Source organism: Hemicordylus capensis, chromosome 3, assembly GCF_027244095.1.
Source record: "Hemicordylus capensis ecotype Gifberg chromosome 3, rHemCap1.1.pri, whole genome shotgun sequence".
In the NCBI taxonomy this organism is placed as follows: domain Eukaryota; kingdom Metazoa; phylum Chordata; class Lepidosauria; order Squamata; family Cordylidae; genus Hemicordylus; species Hemicordylus capensis.
In genome coordinates this window covers 346,488,605-346,507,684 of record NC_069659.1, presented here as the reverse complement: position 1 = coordinate 346,507,684, position 19,080 = coordinate 346,488,605, and the positions used below count along the sequence as shown (strand labels likewise).

Sequence of the window (19,080 nt, the reverse complement as noted above, 5' to 3'; positions counted from 1 at the left end):
TTTCACTCACCCATATTTCAGAGGTTGCATGATTGGTAGAGTGCATGCCTTGCATGCCAAAAATCATGCTTTGTGGGAGAAGATCTGGTCTTGTGGTAGTGAGCATGAATTGGGTCCTTTGCTAAGCAGGTTCTGTCTTGATTTGGACAAGAGACATGTGAGCACTGTAAGATATGGGATCCTAGCTGAGTGGAAGAGCATATGCATTTCTGCACGCAGGAGGACCCAGGTTCAGTTCCTGTCATCTCCAGGTAAGGCTGGGAGAGACTCCTGCCTGAAACCTTGGAATGCCAGTGAGTAGACAGTACTGCGCTAGATAGACCAATAGTAGTATAAGGCAGCTTCTTATGTAAGGTCCCATGTTCAATCCCTGTAATCTCCAGAGAGTACTAGGAAAGTCCCTCATCCAAGATCCTGAAGAGCTGCTACCAGTCCGTGTGGACAATATGGAGCTAGATGAACCAATGGTGTCAGGGGCGTAGGGAGCTTGCCAGTGACTAGGGAATAAGATCCAGAGAAAGGAGCTCCTTGCCAGCAAGTCACTAAACTGCTGACTGTGGAGACGAGTCCACAGTGGGGCAGAGTACCCTGTCCCTGGTACTGGCCACACCCTCTTCATCTGATATCAATGCAGGGGATGTGGCCACTACCCAGGAGAGGGAACCCTCTCTAACCCTTCCCAGTGAGTCTTTTGTTGGAGTGCTGACTGCTGGTGGTGGTTCTTTCTCTGCCTCGCTATTGTCTGAACCTGCCATACTGAGTTGCCAATGGCTGGTTTATTCTGTCACCCAATGCCAAACTTCAACTGTTTGTTTCAGATGTCAGAGGAAACTTGACCTTTCTGTGTCCGTACTTGGAAAGGTCCAGAAAGTAGCTGCTTGAACCAGGAGTGTGTGTGTTCTCCAGGGATCCCACAGTTTCCTTCACCTTACTTTCCTCAGGTCATCCAAAACCAGCTGGTAAGATGTAGAGGAGCCCTTTTGAAACTTTAGGCTCTTGAGGTCAATGTGGGAATCGTTTTTAACGAGTGGGCGATCAGCAAAAATGTTTCATTACATCCTCAGCCCAACAGAAGTATTTCTGTTCAGAGCTTCCATCATCTACAGGTGAAACTCGAAAAATTAGAATATCGCGCAAAAGTTCATTAATTTCAGTAATGTAAATTAAAAGGTGAAACTGATATACGAGATAGACGCATTACATGCAAAGCGAGATAAGTCAAGCCTTAATTTGTTATAATTGTGATGATCATGGCGTACAGCTCATGAGAACCCCAAATCCACAATCCCAGAAAATTAGAATATTACATGAAACCGATAAAACAAGGATTGTCAATAGAACAATATCGGACCTCTGAAAAGTATAAGCATGCATATGTATTCAGTACTTGGTTTGGGCCCCTTTTGCAGCAATTACTGCCTCAATGCGGCGTGGCATGGATGCTATCAGCCTGTGGCACTGATGAGGTGTTATGGAAGACCAGGATGCTTCAATAGTGGACTTCAGCTCTTCTGCATTGTTTGGTCTCATGTCTCTCATCCTTCTCTTGGCAATGCCCCATAGATTCTCTATGGGGTCAGGTCAGGCGAGTTTGCTGGCCAATCGAGCACAGTAATCCCATGGTCATTGAACCAGGTTTTGATACTTTTGGCAGTGTGGGCAGGTGCCAAGTCCTGCTGGAAAATGAAGTCAGCATCCCCATACAGCTCGTCTGCGGAAGGAAGCATGAAGTGCTCCAAAATCTCCTGATAGACGGCTGCGTTGACCCTGGACTTAATGAAGCACAGTGGACCAATACCAGCAGATGACATGGCTCCCCAAATCAACACAGACTGTGGAAACTTCACACTGGACTTCAAGCATCTTACATTGTGTGCTTCTCCATTCTTCCTCCAGACTCTGGGTCCTTGGTTTCCAAATGAGATGCAAAAGTTGCTCTCATCAGAAAAGAGGACTTTGGACCACTGAGCAACAGACCAGTTCTTTTTTCTTGAGCCCAGGTAAGACGCTTCTGACGTTGTTTGTTGTTCAGGAGCGGCTTGACAAGAGGAATACGACATTTGAAGCCCATGTCCAGGATCCGTCTGTGTGTGGTGGCTCTTGATGCACTAACTCCAGCCTCAGTCCACTCCTTGTGAAAGTCCCCAACACTTTTGAATGGCCTTTTCCTGACAATCCTCTCCAGGCTGCGGTCATCCCTGCTGCTTGTGCACCTTTTTCTTCCACACTTTCCCCTTCCACATAACTTTCTATTAATGTGCTTTGATACAGCACTTTGGGAACACCCAACTTCTTTTGCAATTACCTTTTGAGGCTTTCCCTCCTTATGGAGGGTGTCAATGATGGTTTTCTGCACAACTGTCAAGTCAGCAGTCTTTCCCATGATTGTGATTCCTAATGAACCAGACTGAGAGACCATTTAAAGGCTCAGGAACCCTTTGCAGGTGTTATGGATTGATTAGCTGATTGGAGTGGGACACCTGGAGCCTAGACTGTTGAACCTTTTCACAATATTCTAATTTTCTGGGATTGTGGATTTGGGGTTCTCATGAGCTGTACGCCATGATCATCACATTTATAACAAATTAAGGCTTGACTTATCTCGCTTTGCATGTAATGCGTCTATCTCATATATCAGTTTCACCTTTTAATTTGCATTACTGAAATTAATGAACTTTTGCACGATATTCTAATTTTTCGAGTTTCACCTGTATTCTATAGCACCACCTGGAACTCAAGAGGAGTGAACTTTTGCCCAGAATACCTAAGTAAGAGCTCACATATTCTGGCTAGCAGCCAGCCTCAAGCCCAAGCCTTTTAGCTCTCTATAGTACAGGAAAAGAAACTTGGGAGGAGGATGAGGAAATGTCATTTCCCCTTTCCTCCCTTTTGAAACCTCTCATATAGTCCAGGCAAGGCAGCTTTTAGGCTAACCTCAGTGTAAAGTGTGCCACTGAGTAGATTTCAACTCCTGGCGACCACAGAGCCCTGTGGTTTTTCTTTGGTAGAATACAGGAGGGGTTTACCATTGCCTTCTCCCACGCAGTATGAGATGATGCCTTTCAGCATCTTCAGGTACAAATCTCCAAATACTTCTAACAAACTGTTCAGGGTCTGAGCAGACCTATCTCAGTCCTATTTTCTATTCTTTCAACTGACACTCCTTTCTTTGGCTCCATTATCTCAACATTGTGTAGGCCCTGGCAGCTCATAGATCCTTGATGGGCCACTTTGACATTTCTTTAACTCCTCGCCTGCACCCCCCCCCCCTTTATAAAACAATATTCATCTGCCTGTCTAGCGAGTGCCTTGCCCCATTCCAAATATATAGAAACTACTAGCTTGTTTTGGGGTGGCCCCTTTGCTTCCAAAACTGATGTGTGGTCAAATGCCCAAGCTTTGTATTAGAAGGAATGATAAGCAGGGGAGTATTACACACAAAACTGGAAAAGCAGTGTAATTTGACTGCTGAAAAAATCCATCATGGAGGGAACTACAGGCAGTAGACAGACTGCAATTTTAAGAGCAGCAAACAGTAGGAGAACCTCAAAATTCGCAGAGGTTCCATTCCGGGCTGCAGCCATGGATATGGAAACTGTGAATATTGAGTCATTGGGCCTTTGGGATCGCAGGGGTTACATTCCTGGCTAGCTGGAAATTGGCCAAATTTCACAGGAGTATGATCTGCAGCTCCCCTGGAGACGTGCTGCCCCCCATCCCCCCCCTTTTAACAAAGACTGGAGCCACTTTGTGGCTTTGTTGAAGAAAAGGCAGCCGGAAATGACCTCCACGGTACATAAGAACAGCCCTGCTGGATCAGGCTCAAGGCCCATCTAGTCCAGCATCCTGTTTTGCACAGTGGCCCACCAGATGCCGCTGGAAGCCACAGGCAGGAGTTGAGGGCGTGCCCTCTCTCTTGCCATTACTCCCTTGCAACTGGTACTCAGAGGCACCCTGCCCTTGAGGCTGGAGGTGGCCCACAACCCTCCGACTAGTAGCCATTGATAGACCTCTACTCCATGAAGTCATCCAAAACCCTCTTAAAGCCATCCAGGTTGTTGGCCGTCACCACATCCTGTGGCAGAGAGTTCCACAAGTGGATCACGCGTTGTGTGAAAAAGTACTTCCGTTTGTTGGTCCTAGACCTCCTGGCAATCAATTTCATGGAGTGACCCCTTGTTCTAGTGTTGTGTGAGGGAAAAGAATCTCTCTCTCTCCACTTTCTCCACGTCACGCATGATTTTATAGACCTCTATCATGTCTCCCCGCAGTCGTCTTTTTTCTAAACTAAAAAGCCCCAGGTGTTGTAGCCTTGCCTCATAAGAAAGGTGCTCTAGGCCCCTGATCATCTTGGTTGCCCTCTTCTGTACCTTCTCCAGTTCAACAATGTCCTTTTAAAGATGTGGTCGGCTACCTCCGACCCCTGGATACGTGAGGTCGGTATGTTTCCCCAGTCCCACATATACCAAGGTCAGGTGTATTTTCCCCCAACTGCAGATATGCAAATCCACAGATGTTGAATCCATGGATAATGAGGTCCACCTGTACTTGTACAGAAATCAGAGAGGTAATAGAACATGTTTACAAAATACACAAAATTGTTTATTGAAAACAAGTCTTTTACAAAAACATTGTGTTACTGAGCAAAATAAATTATTGTATTTTTGAAAAAAAAATCAAATAGCTTCAAACCAAACAAGAACTAATTTATTTAACACTTTTGTGCAACAGTGTCAAAACTGGTGCCTGACATGACCATTCAGGCTGATGCAATTTTACTTGTGATGGAAAGAAAAAGTTGTGCAACAGCCCTGCATTTGGAACACTAGCAAGCCTAAGAATTTCCAGTTTAAAATAAATATATATATATGGCAAAGGCTGAAAAGTTTAAGGAATTGTCCAGCTCTCCTTTCCTTGATAAAAAAAGGAGTACCTTCATAATTTCTTTCAACTTGTTAAACATTCTTTCCTATGCTAGAGGGGCACACAAACTTTGTGCCCCTTTAAAAAAGGAATAAGTTAGATATTTAAACACAACAGACCTGCTGTAAAAAAACCACCCACACAGCCATTTCAAATAATTTGATATAAGTGCTAGCTAAGGCATTTATCTTGCAAACACTTACACACTTAATACAAATGGCAATGCAGACAAATCCCATGGACTTCTCAAGATGTCTGGTTGCAGGATCAGGATTCAACCAGGATTCTCAAGCATTTTCCGATTATTGGATGGAATTCCTGTAGCTAGTTGTCAGTATCATGTTAAATTGCAAGTGGAAACTCAATTGATCAAACCTTGTCTGTTTACTCTACATTCTACTTAGTTTCAAACCCCAAGCTAAGTCAGTAATGGGAGCGGGGGATGTTCAAGTCCTTCCCTAGAACCATGACAAAGGAGGTTGCTTAGAGGTATACATGTTACAAGACATGCTTTGATCAAAGCCATAAACTGGCTTCATCCTACTACATAAGCTGCAGATGATATTTTGTTTATAAATTTCTTCCAACAGTTTGGGATGAAACACATTTCCTGTTAGGAGATATTGGTATTGTAAAATTACAGACTTTGCTTGAGGTGAAAAATACCAAGTTAGCACCGATTGTGTGCATTTTAAGTCTTTCTAGATTTTTGAAGAGCACATTCTTTATGCTGCATAATCTTGCAGTTTCTCAGCATTAACTTTTCACTGGAGCTTCACATATTAAGCTTCTCATAATCTTTATAGGGCACATAATCGATTAGTATTCCTCTTGAACCTCCCTCCAGGATTTATTTTGTTGTTTTATTTGATGTTTCCTGTTTTCAGGTTTAACAGCAACAGAATGGGTTGACAAGTTAGTATATTTGCAGAGAAGACTGCCCAAGAGGCTGTCCATAGTTAATTGTGCTCTTAGTTCAAAGGTGGATTGGAATGTTTAGATATACCCACTTTCAATCACACACACAAGGTTTATTTTGTAGGGTTGGGTTTTAAAAAAAAATTTCTTACTGTGAAAGTCAGTTTTACAAACTTATGGGAGAGATGAAGCACACTTCATCATGAGCACATACTCATTCCTACTGCAAAGCACTTGAAAGGCACCACCTGAGTACTCAAATACCATTTTTCCTTGCATCAATGGTTCTGCAGGATTCATTTAAACAAAGTGTTAAACCAGCATTAGCACCACTTATATAACATAGTTTCTGAAGCATGAAGTGAACAGTAGCCTGTAATAAAATGCATAGCTATTCAGTTAAGACTTAAGATCAAAATGTGCATGTGCTTGGGAGTAGTGATGATTTTTTGGTGGGGAAAGGATGCTGTTTAACTGGTGCATCCGTAGCTTTCACTGCCAAGTAATTTTTCCCCATCTACCTACCTTCTTTCCAACTCTTACTACAACTGTAAAAAGTATATTCTGTATTCCAAGTTCAATTCAGTTTCCCCTACAGATAATTCAGCATTTAGAAATGTAAACTTTTATTGTTCAGTGGATCTCTAGCCAAACCTTAAAATCACTTGAAAAGACATTAAAACTGCTGTATGGGGGAATAAATGGTTCAATCTCTATAAGAAAACTTTGGCAAAGCTGTTGTGTGAGTAATTCAGGATATAAGCAGGTTTTCAGGTTTCAATGTTTATATAACATTTCAAATTTGTTTTGCATATATCAGACAGGTAAGAGGTTTCTCATTCATTTTTGGCTCAGTAAGTCTTATTTTGATATTCAAGTATTATGTCAGTGCAGCTAAACAAGGATATGTGTCCCGATAGTATAATCTGCAAAGAAGCATAATGTTAACTACTCTACAATATGTTCTACCCCAAAAACCAGAGGAAATATTTTTTACTTTTGGATCTGTAGCCTGCTTCCAAAGGTAATGAAGATCTTCTACATGTCCATGAGATGTCATCATTTTGTTATAAATGCAAGGATGATATATAGCCTTCCCTTCCCCAGAAAAAAATAGATGATACTGTGGTACAACTCCCATTTTGTTGGCACAGAGACCCATGAACACATCATCTATATAAAGGCTTGTATTAAGAGTCTGAGAGGCCTCATATACTTTAGCTGCTACATCGCTTGATATTACATATGCAGCTCCAGCTGTATAATCAGGATAAGCAGGCCATGGGTACATTTCATAGGGAACATAGTATTTGCTGGTCTTATCTCTTACGGGAGGTGATCCGCGATGGACACGTCCAATCCAGAAGTCTTGAACACCAATTTGTGCTAGATTTTGGAGATATGCAACAAGATTTGGCATGTGGATAAAAATGTCATCATCCGCAGACATAACAAACTTGGCATGAGAGCAGAACTTGTTTACCCAGCTGAACTGCAAGAGTAATTTATGAGTAAGATTGTAAAAAGTATCCAAGAAGTCTTGTTGAATCAGATCACCATATTTGTCATCTTCCATTTGAAGCCTCTTTTGCATTTGATCTCTCTGTATAGGGTCTTTTGGCTTCCCTAGAGCAAACAGGGTCTTTATGTTGGCATTAAGATAGGAACGAACGTAGTTTTCATTACCCCAAGTTTGACGAATCATGTCTCTCCTGTAGGAGTTTTCAGGTGATGTTTTCACAAATAATAGGAGGAGGACATCTTGCTGTTGACATTTCTCCTTGTGGTTAATCAAGTACTGATAGCCTGCTACTCTGTCCAAGTTATCCCTGTTAACTGATAAGCTCTTATTCACAAAAGCATAGCTATTTATGAGGTATCTATAGGAGTAAGACTTCATGTGGCTCACAACACTATTTTCGTCAAGTGGTCCCCAAAACATCAGACAGAGTATAAAGCAAGTGGCAAATATCTGCACAAATTGGCATTTTTTAACTCTCCTTGGATTAACATACATTCTGATGCAGTCTCTTATTTTTTATTCTAATTAAGGACTTCCACCCCTCAATGGGGTTCTTGTTTTTGAGCAAAAGTTTACAGTCTTTCCTATAGGAGATGTGTTCATTGCAGACACATAGTTCTTTTGGAGAACAGCTTTAATAGAAGTCAGTATATGAGGATTTTGTAAACCATCTTGCTTTAAAAACAAGTTTTGCTAGTATGGGAAGTGTGCAGAAGAGTCCAGACGATGACACCTGCTGAATATACTCCTTCTGCTGCATCTTCAGCTGATCCAAGTAGTACTGTACCTCAAAAATCTGAATTCTTTTACATCTTAGATGAATGTTCTAAATCTGCAAGATATAGAAAAAATGTTATTCCTATACATGTAATTATAGCCCAAGACACACACATATAAAGCCTAGATTTAGAAGATGAGGAGGTACTCTAACCCAGTCTTGTACGAATGTGTTACAAACAAGTTCTCCACCATGCCTGCTGCTTCGCCATGGTTAGGTCCCATGCCACTTTGGAAATGACTGGAACCATATCAGTTAGGCAAGTTAGACTGTTTCGTCCATGCCAACCAGTCTAACATCCAGGAAAGAAGTTTACCACTGTCAATCTGTTGCAGAGCATGTCCTGGCTATCCCTTAAACCAGGGCTGCACAACTTTAGCCCTTTATGTGTTGGACTACAGCTCCCATGATCCCCAACCATAGTGGCCAATAGCCAGGGATGATATGTAGTCCAGCATCTGCAGGAGGGCCACAGTTGTGCAGCCCTGCCTTAAACAGTAGTCAAGGTATGAATTTCATAACACAATGAAGTAGGCCTGTAACCAGCCTCAAAATGTGGGCTGGGGGTTGCAGAAGTCAGGGGAGGCAGGTTATAAAATGTTCAGTGAAAACAGTTAGTGAGGCTGGGGAGGAAAGAGAATTTGTTGGTGTGGCGGGTATGCACCATGCCACCAGCTGGCTATGGGCCTGCAATGAAGTACTCATATAGTGCTTTGACTATTCAAAGCACTTCATATAAGTTCTCAGTAATTCTTACAGCAGTCCTGTGGGGGATAATAATGACTTGCTCAATACTGCAAATTGGGGATCTGAAAATGCAACACAGCAGGTTTTTAAGGAGATGCTTAATCCTTCCCACTCTATCTGCTTTCCCTACAATCCATTCCTCTTAGCCATACTCGCTGGGTGACTCTGGGCCAGTCAATTCTGTCTCAGCTTAACCTACTTCACAGGGTTGTTGTGAGGAGAAAATTAAGTATGTAGTACACTGCTCTGGGCTCCTTGGAGGAAGAGCGGGATATGAAATGTAAATAAATAAATAAGAATTAAATTTGTCCCCATCTGGGATTCTCAATTGCACTTTGGTGGAAAGCAACAGATAGGGAACGGTTAAGCAATATCTCCCCTTTCCTTTCTGCCAACCACTTAATTCTGAATCCTTCCACCACTTTGTAGCTGTTTAATAGATTCTTAAGAATGCCTCAACTATAGATGCCAGTTCTATCTTTCAAAGTTCTTTAATATGTTCTGAGATGAATATTCCCAATAGCAAACCATCCCTTGCCCATTCACAAGGCCAGTGTTCAGTGTGCACACATAACCCCCATTCATACCATCCTTAACTTTAGGTCTAATATAACCTAATTAAAAACCAGGCTGATCCTGGGCCATAGTAATTTGCAGTCTTATACAGGTGAAACTCGGAAAATTAGAATATCGTGCAAAAGTCCATTAATTTCAGTAATGCAAATTAAAAGGTCAAACTGATATATGAGACAGACGCATTACATGCAAAGCGAGATAAGTGAAGCCTTAATTTGTTATAATTGTGATGATCATGGCGTACAGCTCATGAAAACCCCAAATCCACAATCTCAGAAAATTAGAATATTACATAGAACCAAGAAGACAAGGATTGTAGAATAGAACACTATCGGACCTCTGAAAAGTATAAGCATGCATATGTATTCAGTACTTGGTTTGGGCCCCTTTTGCAGCAATTACTGCCTCAATGCGGCGTGGCATGGATGCTATCAGCCTGTGGCACTGATGAGGTATTATGGAAGACCAGGATGCTTCATTAGCGGCCTTCAGCAATTCTGCATTGTTTGGTCTCATGTCTCTCATCCTTCTCTTGGCAATGCCCCATAGATTCTCTATGGGGTCAGGTCAGGCGAGTTTGCTGGCCAATCAAGCACTGTATACTTTTCAGAGGTCCAATTTCACCTTTTAATTTCCATTACTGAAATTAATGGACTTTTGCACAATAGTCTAATTTTCCGAGTTTCACCTGTATACATAGGCAAGGGTTACAGTGAGTAATTCTCTCAAAAGTTATTTAGTTGACCTAATGTTTGCAGAAGCGAGAAGCATTAAGGCTAGAGGTACTTCAATTTCAGCGTTCATAAAACATAAAAAACAAACCCATTTTGTTGCCGTGCAGGGGAAATGGTACAATTTATCCTATTGTGTAATTCAAAGAGACACAGGAAGTCAGAAGCTGCACATGTTAGGAGGGTTGTGTATGGATGTAATGTCAACCAGAAATAGAGTAACTGCCAAAAGAAAAAAGCACCCTATTAGCATAATTCTTGTACTACTCAGCCTGCTGATGCCCCAAGACCAAACTCCCATACTTTTAAAATGATTTCCTTCAATAGCTATTGCTATTGCTAATATTGGGCTGCTGTTTCCCCACCTCAGATAGTATTGGCTCTACTGAACAACAGTACACCTAGGAAAGTTAGAAAACCTTGTTTGGCCTTAAGGGAGAGGGATTTGACCTAGGGAGTAATCTCAAAAACTTGAAAAATCCTTTAGTAGGACAAAAACCTGGCCCAGGTTTAGTAGGATAATAAAAGCTTGGCCCAAGTGTGGAGCTTGGGATGGCTAGGAGAAATTTATGAGAGGGCTGTTTAAGGAAAGCCATACATGGAGGACATGTGTGCATCAGTGGGGGTGGGGGGTGGGGAGAAAGCCTTACTTCAGTGTGTTTGTTTACATTTATATCCCACTCTTCCTCCAAGGAGCCCAGAGTGGTGAACATACTTAAGTTTCTCCTCACAACAACCCTGTGAAGTAGGTTAGGCTTAAGTGTACATACTTGAGTTTCTCCTCACAACAACCCTGTGAAGTAGGTTAGGCTGTGAGAGAAGTGACTGGCCCAGAGTCACCCAGCAAGTATCATGGCTGAGGGAAGTGCCTCTGTACATTTTGGTGTGGCAGGAGGAAAGCACTTTGCCTTTTACCTCAAGCAACTCAATATAGCTTCTTGTAGAGGGCAAACAAAAAACAAAAAAAACCCACCCTCTGCGGCTTCAATTGCATCCAAATTCTGTGGAAAAGTGTCAGTTACCTTAGCAATATCAAATTCTACCAAAATATCTAGTGTGATCCCTAGGCACGTATCAACCCACTCCATAAGGACGGGAGCAGATTGCCTCAGGAGCAGATTGCCTCAGGAGCGGTGTGAGAGTAAACTTCTCAACCCTTCAAGTCTAGGAAGGGAGACCCAATATCAATCCCTCTCGTGCTTTGGAGAGGCACAGAGACTGCACTGGGGTGAAGAGGACGGGATCACACCCAAGCGCTGGAGGTCCACAGAGCAGGGCAGCCAGAATGGCAGAGACTCAAGCTGCCATTTCTCCTCTTTGTGAGGGAACAGAGACACCGGCACTCCCCTCCCCCTCACATTCCAGGTTTCTCTAGGGAAGATACAGCAACTGAGGCGAACCCTCACAGAAGTGCCATTTCCGCCTCATGCTTTCCTGCCTCTACATTATACTCTGGTCTGGGGAGGGAGAAGACCTAGATTGGTTTTACTGTCTTCCCCCAAGTGCTCCTTCTGGCATAGAGTCCACACACACACACACACAGCCAGCTTCCAGTGGCATCTGGTGGGCCACTGTGTGAAACAAGATGCTGGACTAGGTGGGCCTTGGGCCCGATACAGCAGGGCTGTTCTTATGTTCACACACCCATTTTGTACGAAGTTAGGGCAAGCACACGCTTCACACGCACGGGTTTCCCTGAACATCTAATCTGGCCCACTGAGAACAGACCATATCTGAAGCCTCCCAAGCAGGAAAGCACAGTTTACGATCTCGTTTGATGGGTGTTCTCTTCACCCATCCTCCACATCACAAGCCAAGCAGAGACCCAACTTCTGTGACTGCTCAAATGACTACCGCACAAGACAGTTTCGCAGAACGCTGCCCTATATTGTGGGTTTGCCCTAGCTCCCGTCAGATAAAAATCACTATTCCAAGCGACACCCACGTTTCCCCCCTGGAAACCTAACCCCTTTAAAAGTAAAGCAGTCACTTGCAGAAACCCTCCACCCACCCACTCACCCTTTGAAGTGTTTCACTATAATCCACCTCTTGTTTACTGAGCTCCCGTTAACAGCACTTTATGGCCTAGACTATTATTTGTTAAGGGCACACATGCCCCTCTTCCTCCTCGGGACTCAAGCCACAAGTGACCAAGAGCAGAACTTCTCTCAGAAATAGTAACCAAGAAGAACAAAATCCACAAAAACCAGTATGGAAGCAAGAGTTGCTCAATAAACACATAACTATGTGTGAAACCACAGTCTGGTCATTTGAGCTCAGAACTTCTGATGGGAGAAAGACAATGAATGTGGCAATAAAATCCTTCCAAGACATTCAACTGCAACTACCTAGAGCTATTCTTCCCAGAGACTTAACCATTAAGGAATGAGAGGAGATAGCAATACATCAACTAAATCCTACAATTACAGTTTTAGAGAAGGAGGCAGGGAGTTCTACAGTAGATGTAGCTGGCTAGATGGCCAGCTGTCAGGGCTACTATGGCAGTTTCCTACTCTGAGCACCGAGTGGGACTAGAAGACATCCTGAGGTCCCTTCCAACTCTAGAATTCAGGGATTATTATTATTATTACTAGCAATTTTCAGCCCGTTAGATTAACGGGCGCTAGTAAACCACCCCCGCCCCCCCGCCCCCCGAGTGCGGCCAGCGGGCCCAGTCCTTCCCAGTCCGCCCCGGCACCTTCGGCCTCCCCTTTCTGGCTTCCCCCACCAGTTGGGGCCAGTTGAGCCGCCGCTGCCTCACCTGCACTTTCGCCGCGGCTGAGAGAGAAGTGACTGGCCTAGAGTCTGCTGTATTTGCTGGCATCGTGCGCAACATGAGAAGCAGCCATTTTAATGTATGGATGACGGTTACACTTATAGGAACTGATGAATTAAAGTAATGCAGAAAAGAGATAGTCTCTGATCACAGAGCTTTCAAAGAGTGTGTATTGCTTATTTTTATCACCACCACCCACCCATAGAGAAAAAGAGTTCAGGCTGTTGGGAAGGGGTGTTTCAATGGCATGCCACAGTAGCAGGGAGCATTATTTCTAAGAGCCAGAAACATAACTGGAGGTAAGCAACGGGCGTAGTCATCAGAGCAGAGCACAAGCCAAGTAGAACTGGCACAGAAGCCAAGCCAGCCAATAATGAATCCTTTTAATTCGAATAGGTTTAGTGTTTGTGAATTTTTACAGCATCTTTTTGTCTAATTACAAACTCCTCCTACATCTTAGGTTTATTTACTGTTTAAGTTTCAGTCTATAAAAGAGGAATGATTGTGTTCAGTGACTTGAACTGAAAAAACACTCTCCGATTACGGTGGGGGAAAAACACTCTCCTGGGGATAGCATTTGAACTCTGTGCTCTTGGCCAAGCTATGAATGCAGAAATATCTAGTTACTACAACTCTTGCATTATGCATGTTCAAATATTAATGTAAGAGCTATCACATCATATAGAGATGGGAAATTCAGAAGTGATTTAAGTGTTTCTTGTGAAAGCACCCAGAGACTAATGTAGTATATGTTCGCAGGGGTTGGGGCAAGCAGCAACAGCCAGGATTCTTTGGAATGGCCATCCATCTTGCTCGCCAAAGGGCCCTTTCCAACATTTCCTATGGGGCATGTGAGCTGCAGTATGGCTACTCACCCATGCTGCTCAGTAATGTTGCAAGCCTGTAGTCATTTTATTTATTTATCTATCAAATTTGTATACTGCCCCAAACTTTTGTCTCTGGGCGGTTGAGCCAATACCGGCAAGTAGAAGCCACAGTGTAGTTTCTTCCACATCACCACAGCTTTCCTACAATACTGAGCAGCAGCAGCTCCTGCGCTGCTACTAGCACATCAAATAGGGCCTCTGTGGCTATTTAAAGAGGCAGCAAAAGGGCTGGTTAAAAAGCAGATTCATGCCTGCCTCTTGCAAGCCATAGCTGAACATACAGTCTTGCAAGGACTGGAAAACATGCTTTTTGGTTACACAGCGATGATTCAGTTCTGCTTTGGAAAGCCCATTTTGTGCTGGTGGGACAGGATTATAGCCTTATAGCAACATAGATTATGAGTAGTTATAGAAGCATCTCAAGTTGTATGGGCAAAGGGAGTTTATGGCCTATCAGGACAAACAGGGTATTTCAGAGTCAGGACTACAAGCCTGTGATTCTCCCATGCTGCATTAACACTTGTTGCTGTAGCAGACTAGAAGAAAACCTACACCAGAACACTGGGACACACACACACACACACGACTATGCCATCTCATATTTAGAACTAAACTAATGACACACTTGCCAGAGTGATTGGCCCACCACTGAAAAAAGAAAAAGGAGCGTGGCAATGGTAGTAGTTGTGACGTCGAGTCGGTGCGACCACAGAGCCATGTGGTTTTCTTTGGTAGCATGCAGGAGGGGGTTACTATTGCCATCTCCCACGCAGTATGAGATTATGTCTTTCAGCATCTTCCTATATTGCTGCTAGCCGGTATAGGTGTTTCTCATAGTCTGGGAAACACACCAGCGGGGATTTGAACCAGCAACCTCTTGCTCCCTAAGCAAGTTACTTCCCCGCTGTGGCATTAGGTGGCAGCAATGATAATTACAGACATAATATCCACTGAGATGTGGCAAACAGCTGCACTAAGCAAGAGAAGAAAATTGCTTGCCTGTGGGTCTGGATTTATGCAACAGCCCAAGTGACACAAGCACTCAGATTTATAGTAAAAGCACAGGAAATTTGTTTCCATTTAGAAAAGAAAAAACTCTAGAAGCAGGCATCATATGGAGCACTGATTGCCTGAATAAGAGTTTTGGATTGTTCCAGGTCAGACAAAAGACAGTATTTAGTGCTCAAAATACTTGAAAACAAAAAGTATTTATCCTTATGGCAAAAGGAAAAAGTTTGGTTTTATTTCCAATATTGCCCAAGTTGCTAATTTTAGCACAAATACACAGTTTGCAATTTGTGGTGCTTAACAGAAAAAAAGCTGCACATGCAGTTTGACAAACACAAATGAATCAGCACTTTCTTTTGCAGCACGAGTCAGGCTCTTTATTATTTCAGTTACATAAATTACACAATACACATGCAGATGAATAAAAACTCAGCAACTGTCTATGATAGAGTTACAGGCTTAGTTTCAGCTGATAAGCCAGAAATACTAGACGGAGAGAAAAGCATTGAGCGTTACATAAAACAATATTAGCTGTATTAAAAAATATTAGCTCTTTGTCAAGGTGTGGATTCAAGTGGGTTCTGTCCCACCTGTCTTGGATTGTCAGTACAAGTTCAGTCCTAGCCCAGTAATTCCCCTAGCCTCAATAATAAAATGATAAAAGAACTTCAAGGAACCCTTTCCATGGACTTGTCATCCACGAAGTCCTTTGGCAGGGGTTTCTGAATAGTATTCTAGAGAACACACACCTTCATATGCAGTAGTTGCCTGACCTGTTAAGCTTTACTTGTGCCCCACATGAGTGCATACTCTAGACAACATCCAATGCTCACCCCCAGGTTCCCCTGAAGAGTTACTGTCATAGCTTATCTGCTTCCACGGTGCAGGTGGGAGTGGGCTGGGGGGAGTTGCATATTTGAGCACTATTCTTGTGGTATACTTCTGGTATTCCTAGACACCTCCCATATTTTTGCACCCTACCTTTTAGCAGAAAGTGAACTAAGGACGTGGGTAAGAATTCTTGTGCTGGAGTAAGAGAAAATCCATCTGATCAAACAGTCTGTCTCCAACACGGTCTATATACAGGTGAAACTCGGAAAATTAGAATATCGGGCAAAAGTCCATTAATTTCAGTAATGCAAATTAAAAGGTGAAGCTGATATATGAGACAGACGCATTACATGCAAAGCGAGATAAGTCAAGCCTTAATTTGTTATAATTGTGATGATCATGGCGTATAGCTCATGAAAACCCCAAATCCACAATCTCAGAAAATTAGAATATTACATGGAACCAAGAAGACAAGGATTGAAGAACAGAACAATATCGGACCTCTGAAAAGTATAAGCATGCATATGTATTCAGTACTTGGTTTGGGCCCCTTTTGCAGCAATTACTGCCTCAATGCGGCGTGGCATGGATGCTATCAGCCTGTGGCACTGATGAGGTATTATGGAAGACCAGGATGCTTCATTAGCGGCCTTCAGCAATTCTGCATTGTTTGGTCTCATGTCTCTCATCCTTCTCTTGGCAATGCCCCATAGATTCTCTATGGGGTCAGGTCAGGCAAGTTTGCTGGCCAATCAAGCACAGTACACTGTATACTTTTCAGAGGTCTGATATTGTTCTATTCTTCAATCCTTGTCTTATTGGTTCCATGTAATATTCTTATTTTCTGGGATTGTGGATTTGGGGTTTTCATGAGCTGTACGCCATGATCATCACAATTATAACAAATTAAGGCTTGACTTATCTCGCTTTGCATGTAATGTGTCTGTCTCATATATCAGTTTCACCTTTTAATTTGCATTACTGAAATTAATGGTCTTTTGCATGATATTCTAATTTTCCGAGTTTCACCTGTATGAGCTTCCTAGTGGCACCTAAGTCAGGGCTTGACAAATTGCAGGCGCCAGGAAACCATGGCGCCTAGAGTAGGCTATTCAGAGGTAGAGCTGTTTAATCAAATCTGTATTTTTCCCAGGCAGCCCTGTTTGATCTTAAGTATGTTACTTGTAAAAGGGAAAAAGAAGCCCAGGCCCTGACAGTTTTCTTTGGTTCTAGAAGCCCACCCAAGAATTTAGGAACCAGACAATGGATACTTATCAAAATTGGACTTGGTGATGGACCCTGTGGAGGGGAGGGTAAATGGGCTTCTCTTTACCTGCTTTACATATTAAATGAAAAAGGGCTGCCTGGACCAATACAGATTTTATTAAATAACTACCTCTGAATATCTTAGTCCAGGTGCCATAGATTTCTAGGCACCATTGCTCACTGGCACCTGGCATTTGTCAAATCCTGGAAAAGCCCATTCATCTTGCTCCTCCAATGTCTGTAATTAAGTCCAGTAATTTTGTGAGGTGTATGTTATCTGGCTCTTAAGTTTCAGGAGAATGTACACAGGATTATCCTATTTTTATCCTCAACAACCCCATGTTGTAGGTTAAGCCAGTAAAAGCCCTTCCTGCACAATGAATCCAGGGACACTGGACCCACACAGGGAAGAGGGGAAGATTACAGCAGCTAGTTCAACCTACTCCCCCTAACCCCCAGAAGAGACCCTATGCATAGACAACTCTTCCAAATTTGTCAGGAACCCAGAAAAAGCACAGAGTCCAATCTAATGGACAGAACCGTATGTAGCAATAGCAATAGCACTTACATTTATATACCGCTCTATAGCTGGAAGTTCTCTAAGCGGTTTACAATGATTTAGCATATTGCCCCCCAACATTCTGGGTACTCATTTTACCGACCTCGGAAGGATGAGTCAACCTTGAGCCCCTGGGCAGGATCCAACTTGTAACCTTCTGGTTACAGGGCGGCAGTTTTACCACTGCGCCACCAGGGGCTCGACTATTCCAAACCAACACCCTGAAGTTGAATGCTTGCAATCCTACTCCATCCCCCTACACATGAGGGGGTCTGAGAAAGGCTCTAGTGAACTGGCACAAGGCACCCAATAAACTTCATGGCCAATCAGGATTTGTATTGAGATCTTTCAAGTTCAATGCTCTCATCACCTCCTCTACATCTCAAGCTTTTAAAAAAAAAACCATATATAAACTCCTCCACCTTCTAGCCCATCTCCACACCTGATCTGGCTTCTACTCATCTACCACCATGGAACACTTCCCTTTATCACAGATAAATAGGTGGGTTTCAGCCCTAAACACAAAAGAGAAAACAGGAAAATCAGTCCATTTCAACTGAACAGTCACAAAAGGGTAAGTTTGGAAGGACCGCTATCCATCTAGCAGATGGAAAACAGCGAATGTTCCAAGCTCTTTACATCCTACCAGGGTGGATTTGATTTAAATCAAACTGATTTAAATCACGATTTAAATCACTAGCAGGGTGGATAAAAATCAAAAAAATCCGATTTAAATCAAAAAAATTCAATTTTTTTGATTTAAATCGGATTTTTTTGATTTTTATCCACCCTGCTAGTGATTTAAATCGTGATTTAAATCAGTTTGATTTAAATCAAATCCACCCTGCATCCTACCATGTATAGTAGGCATGAGCTAAAGCAGCAGTAGGCAACCTTGGCTCTCCAGCTGTTGAACTCCAACTCCCATCATCCCCAGCTACAATAAGTTGTAATTCCACAACATCTGTAAAGTCAAGGAGGCCTACTCCCAAGTTAAAGCCCAGAGCACTAAATACTCCTGTTCAGAGCAAAGGTATTTTCACAGATGTCTGGAAAAAATGGTGCATATAAAAATATGCACAGCCACCACCACACAGTTAAACCAACTTCAGTTTCTCGTTCCGACACTAGCTTCAGAGGTGTTGTGCATTTGCAGAAGTTATTTCCCCTCTAGAAGCTTCCCAAACCAACCACTCACTTTCCAGCCAAACCACAAGCTCACTTTAAAACTCTGGCAATCATAAAGAGCGATATGAGGTTCAAGCAGGGCTAAGATGCTGAAGACCTCCGCCCATATTGCCCTTGTGGATCTGGTGTATACAAAAGGTTTTGTCCACACAGAGATGTCCCCAACATTGAAGTAAATGGGGAAAGGAAAGGAGTATTAGACAATCCAGAGGATAAGGGCTCCTATACACAATTAAGAGCTTCTAGGCCAGGGTTACAGTCCCTTGAACAACAGAGACTGATAAAGCCTTTAGAGTTGCCTACTTTATCTGTGGGCCACCTAATGGTGCAGCGGGGAAATGACTTGATTATCAAGCCAGAGGCTGCCGGT

At 42.9% G+C, this 19,080-nt stretch overlaps 2 protein-coding genes across 25 annotated transcripts in view; one reads left to right on the top strand and one right to left on the bottom strand.

Moving 5' to 3' along the window:
* The window catches only part of MCF2L2 (MCF.2 cell line derived transforming sequence-like 2), a 440,334-nt gene that overhangs the window by 193,116 nt on the left and 228,138 nt on the right, over positions 1 to 19,080 (top strand). The gene's annotated exons all lie outside the window — the stretch shown is intronic.
* B3GNT5 (UDP-GlcNAc:betaGal beta-1,3-N-acetylglucosaminyltransferase 5) overlaps positions 4,581 to 19,080 on the bottom strand; it is a 56,624-nt gene continuing 42,124 nt past the window's right edge. For 3 of the 9 annotated variants that reach the window (XM_053304959.1, XM_053304954.1, XM_053304960.1), the window contains exon 2: positions 4,581 to 8,195. In XM_053304959.1, coding sequence (XP_053160934.1) covers positions 6,722 to 7,858 — 1,137 coding nt within the window. In that variant the 5' untranslated portion in view covers positions 7,859 to 8,195 and the 3' untranslated portion in view covers positions 4,581 to 6,721. Of the gene's footprint in view, positions 8,196 to 10,286; positions 10,418 to 11,110; positions 11,135 to 11,217; positions 11,909 to 12,214; positions 12,406 to 12,956; positions 12,979 to 19,080 lie in introns of those variants that run through there. The other 6 variants (XM_053304957.1, XM_053304962.1, XM_053304956.1 and 3 more) reach the window with 6 other exon arrangements.